Source organism: Tribolium castaneum, chromosome 8 (genome assembly GCF_031307605.1).
Source record: "Tribolium castaneum strain GA2 chromosome 8, icTriCast1.1, whole genome shotgun sequence".
NCBI classification, from domain to species: domain Eukaryota; kingdom Metazoa; phylum Arthropoda; class Insecta; order Coleoptera; family Tenebrionidae; genus Tribolium; species Tribolium castaneum.
In genome coordinates, this window is record NC_087401.1 from 8,177,895 (window position 1) to 8,191,885 (window position 13,991).

General features: G+C 29.1%; 2 protein-coding genes across 2 annotated transcripts in view; one reads left to right on the forward strand and one right to left on the reverse strand.

Moving 5' to 3' along the window:
• Window positions 1–13,991, forward strand: part of LOC659101 (probable multidrug resistance-associated protein lethal(2)03659) — a 34,941-nt gene that overhangs the window by 3,298 nt on the left and 17,652 nt on the right. The gene's annotated exons all lie outside the window — the stretch shown is intronic.
• Window positions 12,082–12,991, reverse strand: LOC103313455 (protein takeout). Its single transcript, XM_008196756.3, has 4 exons — window positions 12,882–12,991; window positions 12,588–12,828; window positions 12,392–12,525; window positions 12,082–12,342 (listed from the first exon to the last, which is right to left on the reverse strand). The coding sequence occupies exons 1-4, from the start codon at window positions 12,934–12,936 to the stop codon at window positions 12,299–12,301; spliced, it is 474 nt and encodes a 157-aa protein (XP_008194978.1). The 5' UTR covers window positions 12,937–12,991; the 3' UTR covers window positions 12,082–12,298.

Genomic DNA, 13,991 nt, shown 5'->3' on the forward strand with positions numbered 1-13,991 from the left:
GGACTGCTCTTTGTTGGATTTCCTAGGTATGGGAGGAATGAGCAAAAACACAGCTTAAACCTGACACACCAAAGCCTTTATTTAGACAGACAACGTGTTTCAACCACAAAGTGGTCATCCTCAGGTGAGAATATACACTGTATAGATTGACCACATTATGGTCGAAACGCGTTGAGTTTCGAAATAAAGGTTTCATGGGTCTGACTTAAACATGCGTTTTTGCCCATACCTCCCATACCAAGTAAATCCAACAGAAAACAGTCCAAATGACCGATTTCGATGGTAAACTGGCCAAAGTGATAAAAAACGACCTTTAAACCCACCCATTGGGCAAAAATTTATCTTGTAATTAAATTATAAGCATACTCTGAAAACTACCATTTTGGACTTCATTTGTTTTTTTTAAGATATGTCCTGGATCTTCTCCAGTCTATAACTGATAACATTGCTTAATGGTACTTCGATTTCTATCCAAACGACTAGCAATTTCTCTAAATGAAAAACCCCTATTTGTAGTCCAAAAATCATGCCTCTTTCAAAACTGCTCAAATTTTTAGTAATTTTGGTTTTGTCCTCTCTAAGCCTTATTGCGCTTTTAGAACACTTAAACCTAATTGAATTTAAAAAAAAACACATAAAAAGATAGTTAGAAAAGCAAAAAATTGGAAGAATAACACTTGCTGGTAAAAGAACTTAAATGTTAAAAACTCCCTTACCACTTGATTAAAAACGTTAAAATTTTAATAATTTATTACTCGCTAATAGTCGACCATTTGTACCAAGTTTCGTCAAAAAATTCAAACTCCTTTTTGATGTTGCAATTTTTATGCCATTGAGTATATTTTAGTCGATGGTAATAATAAGGAAATCATTGCAAATTGCTTTAATAAATTATCATAATTAGTTATTGTAAAAAATTGCTCTACATCGTCTCAAGTCACAAATTGTTTTCTTTTGCTGTCTATTAACTGAATTAAATTATTCCTAATCTGAGTAATGTATTATTACATAATTCCAGTTTCGTCAATTTCTTCGAGCCGTTGAAAGAGAGTAGTTACGAAAATGTCCTCAAAAGCGCTGATTATCCTAATTTGTGCCCACTTTGTTTGGGGGCATGAAGAAAACACTAAATTTGATTATTTTATCGAATCTAGCCAAATCAAGTCTTCTTCGGTCGTAACAGTTGGCGAAGCCTCTACTTTCTTCATTAATGTTGTAAACCAAGAAATTCCAAAATTTCGTTGCATTATGTACAACGTGACACAACCAGTTTCAGAGATTAATTTTACTAAGTGCAATATCAAAAAACTGGAAGTGGATTGTTTCAAACAACGTAACATTCATAAAATGACGTTTAAAAAAAAATGATATTTCCGTAATTAAATCAAGAACATTTGCGGATTTTCCAGTCAAATATCTCTATTTACCGTTTAATGAAATTAAAGTGCTTGAAGATGACGCGTTTTGTAATTTGGCACAACTGAAGAGACTGGATTTAAATTCTAACCAGTTGGAGGTTTTGAATCCTAAAAGTTTGAACCAAGTGCCTCTTCTGGATTATCTTGACTTGAGTGATAACATTATTAAAAGTTTGGGTCCGAAAAATCTACGATTTCTGCAACAAAGTAGCCTCCTTATTTTTGACAATAATCGCATTTCGAAAATTGATAAACACTTTCTGGATGGAATTAAAGTGCATAGATTAGGAACACTGGCGTTGGAAAATAATTCGATTGAGTATTTAACAGATGGAGTTTTTAACAATCACACTTTTACGCACATTGGTTTAAATTACAATGAATTGAAAAATATCGCCAGAATTTGCAACAAAAACTGTAGTTTGGGAAGTTTGGAAGTTGATGATGAATTTATTGAAAATTTCCAAGGCAATTTCTCCCAATGGCTGGTTGATAATAATGTCAATCGTTCAAATTTTTTGATAATTACGTCATCTGAGAGTGATTTGCTAAATTTTGGGGCCACAGGAGTTGCATGTTGTGTTTTAAGCACCTTTTTAAATTTATTTATTTTATTAGATTAATGCGTAATTAAAATTTTATGTACGTATTATTAATGTAGTCTATTGCACGTGTGACAAATTCTACCGTAATAATAAATGGAATTATGGAAGCATATTGATTAAAATAAAATTTAAAATTATTGTGAATTATTTTCTGCTTCATTGTTAACCTTCATTTTCATTTTAATTAAGTTTTTTCAGCAACAAAGAAAAATTTCATTAATGGTTATTATTTCAATTTTCTAGAAGAAAAAATTATTGTATTGAACGAAAATAAAACAAAGTGTTTGGACGAAATTTCGTTATACAGGGTGAGTCATTGATACGGGCGTGCTCGATTACACCTACACTGTCAAAGATATCGAAATGAATTAAATAATGGCACTGTAAATGGAAAGTTAAAGTGCACGTTCTAAAATTATTTTGCCCTATACAGGGTGTTTCATTTTTACAGTGCAGCCTTTAACTTTTTTTTTTAATGGCACCTCTTGTAAATTTGTACTTAATTAAATGTGCACGTTTTTAGGCTTTATAAATCAGTTTAGTTTTTGCAAATTGCTTAATTTGCACTTTTTTTGGTTTTTTTTGCATTTTGCAAAATGTTATATAGAAAAGTTATTGTATTTGATGAGTTTTATTACATGTTAAAATTAACACACGTATTTCTAATACACCCTGTATAATCTTTAATATTGGTAACAAATTAATAAATAAAAATTTAAAAAAACGACGACACTACTAGAGAAAATATGGAAGAAAGAATTAAAAAAGCTTTTCGTAGAATTGATCATGCCACATTAGAAGCGGTGAATTTAAAAAAAAATTGACCAGTGTATTACTTTATTACTTAAGAATGCCGTTATTTTAAACAGTTTTGTCACTGCAAGTAATATGTTATCGCTGTTGTTTTGTTGTACCTCGGTTTGTTTACTTCCTTATTTCTCCAATGTATATTTCTGTCATTTTTATTTAATAATTTGTTCTCAAAATTTTATGAAAATTATGTCTAGATGATTATCTTAGGTATGCATTTTACGCAAAAAATTCATTTTCACAATAAAACCAAAACGTGATGTCCTATAAATGCTATAAATTTATAGCACGCTACATTAGTATCCAAGAGATTTTGTGTGAATTTTTCAGAAAAACCGAATTACCTTCTTAACTATCAACTTGTGGAAAAAAACTAAAGAAGTATAAAAGATGTAAAATGAGATGCTGAATAATAATTAGTAATAAAATACAGGAGGTGGTATTTAAAAAAATCAAGTTATGGTCCTTCAAAATTTACCAAATTTACCAGCATGCTAATACTACAATGTAAATATATGGTCTTGTCACCAAAAGATACCGCAGATATTTGTTTACCTACGAACAAAGTCCCAACCTGATATTTTGAAAACCAAGGGCACTGCGATTTTTTAATAATATGCCTGTAGACGCACTAAATTGTAGAAAAAATTAAATAACTTCTGAATGGTTAAAGCAAATTGCAAAAACTAAACTTATTTATAAAGTCTAAAAAAGTGCAAATTTAAATATGTACAAATATACAAAGAATGCCATTTAAAAAAAAACTATGTTAAAAGCTGCACTGTAAAAATAAAACACCCTGTATAAAGCAAAATAATTTTAGAACGTGCACTTTGACTTCTCATTTGCAATGCCATTTAATTTATTTCGATATCTTTGACAGTACAGGAGCAATCGAGCACGTCCATATCAGTGACTCACCCTGTATTTTTAATTATTATGAAACTGGTTCTTTTGCTACAACAATTTATTCAAATTTGCATAAATTCAAACTTATGTAATTCTCCAAATACTACTTAAGTGTTTTTTGTAATTTTTTATCTGATCTTCAGTCAAAAGGGATGTCACAAATTACTATAGTAAAACCTCTCAACAACGAAATTGTCCCTTATGGAGAGGTGTCCACTAACGAAAAGTGAACAATTTTAATAAAAAACTTGTCTTTTTTAATGTACAAATAACACCAAAAAATTTAAACTAATATAAAAAATGGTTATTTATAAGACTACAAAAGCATCATTCAATAAAATGTGATTTCATAAAATAAGCCCACAGAAAAACCACAACAAAAATGCCCATACGGAAAAAAGTTCACATCGAAAAAAACTCACAAAAAAAAAACCCATACAGAAATAAACCCACAAAGAAAAAAGCCCACGTGAAAAAATACTTACAATAAAAAAATCCCAACTGTCAACAAACCCTCGGAAAAAAGCTCACAGAAAATTAACTCACAGGAAAAAAAACAAGCTCTGCTGTCGTAGATGAAGTTGCGATTTGTTATAACAACGCGAATAGACCAACCAAACTGCTTCAGTTTGGTCACGTGATCAGCTTCACGCATATAATTGCACATTACATTAATGACGCTATTATATTATAGCATTTTTTGTTGGTAACGTTTTAATAAGCCTTCTTTTTAATATCCGAATCCCTGATTATAAACACTAATCTAAAACATCCTTGTCATAGCAACGTGTTTTAAATTAATGTTTTCACTATTTTACAATATGCTTCCCATAGCCGCCCAATTTGAATTAAAATCTTCCAACAAAAAACAATTTGAATAGCAAAAACGTTTAAAGTTCTCGAGTGTCTAGGTATGCAACTCGCATACGCTCGTTGCATAATGACAGCCCTCGAACTTTAAGCTCGTGTTTTCACACTCGTATTATTAATAACTATAAGTGTATTAAATTCTTTCAATTTTTTAACCATTTTTTAAGTATAAGATACTTATCGATAAACATTTTGTTATTAAATTTTTATTATTTTAAAATCAAAATATTCAGACAGCATAAGTTTACTGGGGTGCTATGGAACGTTTCCTCTTTATCACTATCGTCTTCATCAATCTTTTCATAACATTTTTCTAATAATTTTTGCACACATTCATCGATATTTAACTAAAAAGTGCAACTAAATTATTGAGCTACTAGCTGTTTCACAACTATAAACACGTTCTCTCAAAATTAGAGATCTATTCATTAGTAACTATTTTACACTTTTATCAACCTTATTTAAGAATATAATTTAGTAAAATGCGACGTTGGCGTTTTTATAGTTTTAAAACAGCTAATATCTAAGTTTAAGTTAATTTTGTAACACGTGTAAAATACTCATTAAAATACTCATCTGTTAGTAATTATTTAGACAAATAAAGTATATTCTATTTTTTTGTACCCGTCCGTTATACAGAGGGTCCGTTGTTGAGAGTTTTTTTTAGAATATTGTGATGAAATCCTAAAAGAACATCGGTTCGTTCTTAGTTCGTTTTTAGTTGAATTTAGTTATAGTTTTTGGTTTTAAGTGATTTTTATAATTTGTTCCGGAATTTTCTATTAACTATGAAAATCCTATTGGTTAAGTTATCTTCGGGAAACTGAACTCTAAATTCTGATTCGTAAACTGTGAAACAACTGAGAATCGAACAGGTTTAAATAGGGCGAGTTCTGTTCGAGGTACAGAAAAGTGAACTAAAAGTGACTCAGAAGTAAACTTGAAGTTAGTTGTCAGTTGTTAAAGGCTTAGTCAGTGTGTCTTGTGGCTACTTGTACAGTCACGATCAAAAAGAATGACACCTTTAAAACCGCAGCCACAAATCTTTTCGATATGATACGGTTAATGTATACTTTTGGCTATTTTATAAATTTTATAAACCAGCAGAATATTGTGCAAACTAGCTGGACAGTTTGTAAACTGAAGGGTTTGTTAAAATTTATGACCTAAAAGATTTTAATCCGACATTTGCTATCCGGCTCGGTCGGTAGGGGTGTCATTCTTTTTTATCGTGACTGTACTTGAATAATAAAAAATAATACGCAAATCGCGTATCGTAATGGCCTCAGTACAAAAACAGAAAAGGAAAAAAATGATTATAACACAGCTCTTTCAAACGAAATGACCATTGTTAATTTGTCTTTTGTGATTAATTATTTATTAATCGTTTGAAAATTGTTTTTTCTTTAATAGAACTGGATGGAGTAATTCGAGTTAAATTATCCTTAATCCTCGTAATGCATTATTACATAATTTAAGTTTCCCCGAGTCGCAGAAAGAAAGAAAATGTTCTCAAAAGCGACACTGGTTGTCTTAATTTGTTCCTTGTTTGTTACAGGACATGAAAATAAATTTGATTACTTTATCCAATCTAACCGATATAGTATCAAGTCTACGGTCATAACAGTTACCGAAAACTCTACCCTATTTATTAAAATTGTAAACCAAGAAATTCCAGTATTTCGATGCAAAATGTACAACGTGACACAACCACTTTTCGAGCTTGATTTTACCAATTGCAATATAAGAGAACTCGAAGCCGATTGTTTCAAACAAAGGGATATTGGTACAGTGACCTTTCGAAAAAATAATATTTCAACAATTAAATCAAAAACATTTGCTAATTTTCCAATCAAATATCTTTGATTACCGTTTAATGAAATTAAAGTGCTTGAAGATAACGCGTTTTGTAACTTGGTTCAACTGGAACGACTGGATTTAAATTCTAACCAGTTAAAGGTTTTGAATCCTAAAAGTTTGAACCAAGTGCCTCTTCTGGATTATCTTGACTTGAGTGATAACATTATTAAAAGTTTGGGTCCGGAAAATCTACGATTTCTGCAACAACAAAGCATTCTTATCTTTAGAAATAATCGCATCTCAAGTATTGATAAACACTTTCTGGATGGAATTAAAGTGCATAGATTAGGAACACTGGCGTTGGAAAATAATTTGATTGAATATTTACCAGATGGAGTTTTTAACAATCACACGTTTACTTATATTGATTTAAAAGAAAATAGATTTAAAAAAATCTCAAGAATTTGCTACAGAAATTGTAGTTTAGGAAGTTTGGAAGTTGACGAGCGTTTTATGGAAATTTTCAAAGGAAATTTTTGCCAATGGCTGGTTGATAATAATGCCAATTGTCCCAGCTTTTACAAAAAATCGTCATCTGGGAGTAATTTGCAAAATTTTGGAGCCAGCACAGGAATCGCATTTTGTGTTTTGAGCACCATTTTAAATCTATTTTATTAGAATAAATTTGTAGTTACAATTTGATGTACCTATTAAAATTGTCTATTGGACATGTGAGAAATTGAATGTATTGAAAGCTTATTGATTAAAATAAGAATTAGAATTATTGTGAATTATATGCTTCTTTGTTAACCTTGCAACAAAAATAATTTCCATTAACAATTATTTCTTCAGTTTTATAAGAAATTATTTTATTTAACGAAAATAAAACTAAATGTTTGGACAAAATCTCAATTTATTTTTATTGTAATTATCAAAGTGGTTTTACTGCAACAACACTATTCATAATTTGCATGGATTCGAACTTATTCAAAACTATAAAAACGCCAACGCCGCATTTTACCAAATAATTTTTTAAATATGGTTGATATAAATGTAAAATAGTTATTAATAATTATTAACTCATTGAAACTATAAATTCCGTTAGCTGTTATTTTTTTGAAGTGTATGAATAATTTATAACAGCTAATTTTGCGAGAAAATGCGACGTTGGTGTTTTTATAGTTTTGAAACAGTTAATACTTACTAAAATTCTGTAAATACAATGTGTTCAAAAATGGTTGTTCATCAAATTGACTATGTAATTCAAAATTAGTCCAAATGACTATCGTAATCTTTCTCTCAGGTCTTTGAACTAGATTTTTACTCACTTTTTGGCATTTTTCGGCAAAGTTTTTTTTAAGTGTGAGGTTTGTCTTAATTTGTCTTTCCGTGATTTTTGTTGTTGTGTATTCGAAGCAATTTTGCATTATTTTAACGGATCTGTCACTTTGACGGCATTCACAATTTAAATTAAGCGGCACATTACGTTCAAATGTCAAAGGTGACTTGATGAACAAGTATTTTTGAACACATTGTACTATACCGGGTGCTCAAAAACCGGCGCACCAACTCAATGGTGTGTGGTAGAGAATTACTTACATATAAAGGTAAAAATAGTAAAAAAATTCTTTGTATTAAAGTTATTGATAAATAACGAATTTTAAATAAATGATATGTGGCAACGTTGTCTAACAGTCGTGAATGTAATAAAATTGGATCAACAATAAAAATAAATTATTTTTTAAACGGTTTCCGAGGAAATAATTTCCAGTGTTGGCACATCTACAAACAATTGTAATTTTTTTAAATTAAAAAACTGCAAAAGTCCGATAGGAAATTTAAAAATAATTATTCATCGTTGTATTCGGGAACGATTACTTAGTGTAAAACATAAAAACATTAAAAAATAATAAAAACTGAAGAAGTTAACAAAATAAGTTTGTAGCTCCAGATTTTTTTAAATATGGCTTTAGAAATTTTTTCAAGATTTTTCCCGTGAACTACACATGCCTCTCAACAACGTACCACTGAGTTGGTGCGCCAGATTTTGAGCATCCTGTATAAGTATTTTATGTAATTTTTTGTTTGATTTTTAATTAGTTATCCGAAAAAACATATAAATCATAATACTTGCCACCTTGGCTTGACAACTAAATTAAACTTATTCTTACTTTTTTAAAGCTTTTAAAAAACGTTTTTTCTAAGTTATTACTGAAATAACCACAAAAACTAAAATTCAAGAAAAAAACATTTTTTGATTCTTAATTTTGTTATGCAAAAACATTAGTAAGAATAAGGCAAACAATAGTAGAAGAATTTAATTAATCTTCAATTTTGTTCAATAATACAAAATAAAATCCTAAACAAAATGAAATGTTCCGCTATGTTTGCTTATTAATCTCACATTAAAATTAATTTTGCCTCAACCGACGAAAACCTAAATTTTGCCTCCTCACATTTTTTTCTACAATAAAAATTTTTATTATTATTGTTAGATATAGATATTATTACTTAATTAAATTTGCAAAGGAAATAAAAAATATTTATTTGGCCTTTGTTATTTTGTTTATTTGTTAAACCGTATGAAAAAAATTAGACAAAAAATTATATTTTTTTTAACATTTTAGCACCTTGATGACTTGATGACACAGAAAGCTAATTATTTTCAGAACAAATTGCAATAAATTTCTTTCTTTTTTGTTAATTACTATTCTTCGTAACCAGTGAAATAAATCAGGATAATGACTCAATAATAAAACTGCAAAATATTATAGTTTTGTTTAAATTACTTGAATTTAATTGGGTAAGTGCAGCCTGAAATGCGCTTAACCAATAAAAAGGCGAACATAATGCATAGAAAAAAATTTCAAAATAAATGTATTGTTCGATCATCGCAGGCTGATTTCAAAATGGTTTTGAGGACAAGACTGTTAATAAAAGTATTTTGGTTTAAGTTACGTTAATTTTTTGTCTAAATGGAAGCAACAAGCGATTTGCTATTTTCTTTATAAACACGCATTTGAGATAAAACGCCAATTTTGTCCATTTTTGAACCTGAAATTTATTTATTTTGTAAGATCATTTCAAAACCCGCCTCAAAACCAAAAAAATTAAATTAAATTGACTTTACATTGCCTGTTTCACTCGATCTTGTTAGTTTTTGAACGAATAAACTTTGTCAAAAACAAAAGAGTTATTTTTACGATTTTCAACGTTTTTGGGTTTCTTACTTAAATGAACCGAGCTGAAAAATTACCTAATAGGAACTCAAAAATAACAATTTTTTATTTTTACGATTTTTCACGTTTTTAACTCAAAAACGTGTGATACTTGTTTTTTAAAACTGTCAGAATAAACAAAATAAAATAAGAATCCATCTGTTTGTTTGTTACATAATGTGTTTTTAAATGATTCTCATCTAGTCGTCTGTGAATTTCCCATGTAAAATCAGAAATGCCGCTTTGTAGAATTAATGACAGGCATTTAGACACCAAAAATTACCATTCTCCATTTAATAATAATAATAATAATAATTTATTTCTATCAATTTATATAAATGTAGTAACAAAATTGATACGAAAAACGTCAGTATTATACACAGAAATAATAATAACATAAAAATAATTGTAAAACAAGTCAAAAAACCTGTTTATTATAGAATTCATTTAAAGTATATGGTTTAAGATTCAAAATGTAGTCAAATATAAATTTAAATTACAAGGTATGCGTAAATGCACAGGTAAACTATTGTATAGTTTTATTCCTGCATAATGAGATTTTTTTTCCGTCAGCGTAAGTTTGTGTCTTGTATACTCTAAGTCTACTTTGCGAGTGTTGTACTTATGGTCGTCAGTGACATTAAATAGTAGATTCTGTTTAAAGAAAAATAAAGTAATCTATATATGTATAAACCAGTTACTGTCAAGAAGTCATTGCTTTTAAAGATGTTCCTACAAGTTTCATTATATTTTAAGTTAAACATAGTTCTCATGACTTGCTTTTGAGCAACAAATACTTTTGATATCTTTCCACTTTGCCCCCAAAATATTATACCGTAGCTTAGTAATGATTGAAAATTTGCGAAGTATATTATTATTAGTTGTTCAATGTTAATGTATTTTTTTAAAACACGTATTGTAAAATGTACTGAGTTTAATTTTTTTAATAAATTATCTATATGATTAGTCCAGCTTAACTTATGGTCAATGCATATTCCCAGAAAATTAGTTTTCTCTACTAATTCAATTTCTTTAGATGATATTACAATTTTATTCGGTTTCTCTGTATTCTTGTGATTACATATTGCAAAATGAATGCCGTAAGTTTTTTCAAAATTTAACACTAATTCATTTTCTTTAGTCCAGTTTATTACCTTATTCATGCATATCTTTGCTTCTTTCATTGTATCTGTCATATTTTCACCCCCAAATTAATATGTTTGTGTCATCAGCAAAGTTAACTGCACTATTGTTGTCTGAGACTGTTAAAATGTTTAATAGGTCGTTTATATAAATTACAAAAAATAAAGGCCCTAGTATACTACCTTGAGGTACACCTTGTTTAATTAGAAGTTTATTTGATGTATATATAGTACTGTTTTTTGTTATTGTGACCTGCTGATACCTATTATTAAGATAAGATGTAATCAACTTTAACATAACTCCTCTTATGCCATATTTCTTTAATTTACTTATTAGGATGTTATGATCTAGGCAATCGAAGGCTTTGGAGAAATCTAAGAAAATTCCAAGAACCACCTTTTATTCTTCTAATTTATCTAACAGAACATTAGTGAAGCTAAATATAGCTGAGTCAACAGATTTCCCTTTAATGTATCCGTGTTGGGATGAATTCAGTAACTGAAATTTCATTAAAAAGTTAGTAATTCTGGAAGATATAACAGTTTCAAAAATTTTAGAAAACGATGACAGCAGACTTATTGGCCTATAATTTGATATTAATGTTGGGTCACCTTTTTTGTATATAGGAAGAACTTGCGCTCGTATTAATTGTTCTGGGAAAATTCCATAATCTAAAGAGTATTGAATAACAAAAGACAAAGGTGCACTAATTTCTTCATTACAGTATTTAATTATGTTATGTTATATTTCGTCAAAGCCTGTGCTTTTCATATTTGTTTAATTTTGAATTATAGTAATAATTTCTTGACTAGTAACTGGGTATACGTACATAGTTTTAGCATTGGATGAGATCGTATTATTAAGTTTCCACACATAAACATACTGCTTTTACTTTTACTTATACCAATTTCTTAAAAGTTTCTTAAAAGTGCAAAGCTCAACATTTCGGCGTAATTTGTAAAATTGCCGAAAAGGTATAACGCTCGAAGCGCCCCCATTTTTACTCCAGCGTACTATTTTGATGAAGGACAGAAAATCCTGCTATTTTGTATCTCGCTAAGTTATAGTCCTCCGTAGACCAAACATTTAGTTGTTAATAATAAAATAATACAAATCAATTAACCGCTCGAAATCATACACAGTTGTATTGTTGTACACAAAACTACTTTATTAAATTTTTGGTCAACTACAATGATTATTCATAAATTAATTAATGTGTTTCCATGTTTCATGATTAATGAATAAGTTCTGCTTAAAACTAGGACTAAAATTAATCGAACGCTTCATCCAGAGACACTTTAGCGAAGAAATTCGTGAATAAAGTGGTGAGAATTTGCCTCACAATTTCAATATAACCATCCTTGACATCATCAAACACTTCCTTCCAATTATCGTTTAGCACGTGGTTAATATTATCACCCAATCTCTTATCACCATTGAACAAATTCTCGAAATTAAATGTAACACGTTGGGGATTAATCGTGAGCTCAGTCGACTTGATCTTAATAAAAGTTTTACTGTTCTTCTAATATTCTTCAAAGGGGAAAACAACATCGGCGACCAAATTTTCTTTAAAAAAATAATTTCTTCACTAATTATTTCGTGTGTTAAAACGTACCTAAAACAACTGTACTTTTCCCTGTGCCTTTGATTGGCAAAAGAAGCACTTTCCCATCCAATTCATAGTCGCATTTTTTCGTAATATCTGGAAATGTCCCGAGTATGTGCAAAATTTTCTTGTCAAAATCAAATCTAAAAATAAATATATATTGAAAATTTTATTTTTCAGTTAGTACAAGAAGTGTAACACTTACTCGAACTGCTCCAGTTTCATTTTATAAAAGCCGGAAAACTTGCAATTTTTGAAATTTTGGTCCACGGCCACGGTTCCGGACCCTTGCCCTACAATCACTTCCGGGACTTCAAACGGCTCCAAATTTGGAATATTAATTTTATCGTAAGCTCGTGTTAATTGGGAGATGCCGTTTTGGGCCGCTTTTAGCACACATTCTTTCAAATCGGCCTGGTTTCGGTTACATTTTTGAAAATTTGGTGCTACAATTATTTACGATTAAATTAACTTCAATTCGAAAAAAATTCAAAGTTACGTAATTTTGCGTTTTCGCAAAATGCGAAGCACAAGAATAAAATGAAACGTTTCATCACGAAATTTGGAAACTGGTCTTCCCGACCGGTGCGTTCTTATATAAGCCGGAATTGATTATGTAACAAGGTTAAATTTTTTCGGCGTTTTTGCTCCAAAATGTTAGTATTTTTGATAGGTTTAGGAATAAAAAACAGGGCGTGACTAAGACGTTTTGAGAAAATTTCTATTAGAAGCCTTTTTTCATTGTTGTTGTTTTGTGATATAATTTTGAAACCAGTTTAATGTCAAGATTTTTTCGCATTTCCAGTAGCAGATGATATCACTTCAAATTAATTATGTAAATAATATAATTATACAAAAAAAAGTTTAATTATTCATGAGAAGAAAAAATAAACTCGTAAATAAATTAAAATGAAATTCTTCTATTGTGGGTAAAAAGTACCGGATCCTTTAAATCTAGATTAAAGACTTAATATTTCTTTAATAATTAAGAAAAGAGTCTACAAAAATTAAAGGACGAATTTAAAGAAAAGTTTATAAAAGTCTAAATATGATTTCACAAAACAAAAAATAGAAGAAAAAAAAAGAAAAGAAAGAAAAAAATAAATAAAAGAAACTAGAATTGAACTTAAAACTGAATATTTAATATCCAGGAAAGCTAAATACCTAAATATTTAAGAAAGAAAGAAAAAAATCAAAAGACAAATTAAAAGGAGAGTTGTAAAAATCCATAAAAAAACTTAGAAAAGAATCTGAAAAAATTAAAATCATTTGAGAAGACTGATAAATAATAAAAGATAAAAAATTAGAGCTGAACGTAAAAAAATTTAAAGAAAGAATAACTTGGAGCAAAAAATTAAGAAAAGATAGAAAAGAAGAAAGAATAATTTCACACAAAAAACAAGAAAGGAATATAAAAATTTTTCTAAAAATATTGAGGAAATTAGAATTTAGGCAGAGAAGAAATTAGAACTGAACGTAAAAAAAATCTGGGAAAAGATTTAGCTGATTACCTTGAAAAGAAGCTAAAACAGAATCAAGAGAAGAGTCTAAAAAAGTTAAGTGACAAATTAAAAAAAAAGTTCATAAAAGTCCAAATATGATTTCACAA

Excerpts from the sequence above, each read along its gene's own strand:
- LOC103313455 (XM_008196756.3), bottom strand. The coding sequence starts at position 12,936 with ATGAAACGTTTCATTTTATTCTTGTGCTTCGCATTTTGCGAAAACGCA. Across the intron at positions 12,829-12,881 it reads TTGCGAAAACGCAAAATTAC|CACCAAATTTTCAAAAATGT; the intron begins GTAACTTTGAAT and ends AAATAATTGTAG. Across the intron at positions 12,343-12,391 it reads GAAAAGTACAGTTGTTTTAG|AAAATTTGGTCGCCGATGTT; the intron begins GTACGTTTTAAC and ends ATTTTTTTAAAG.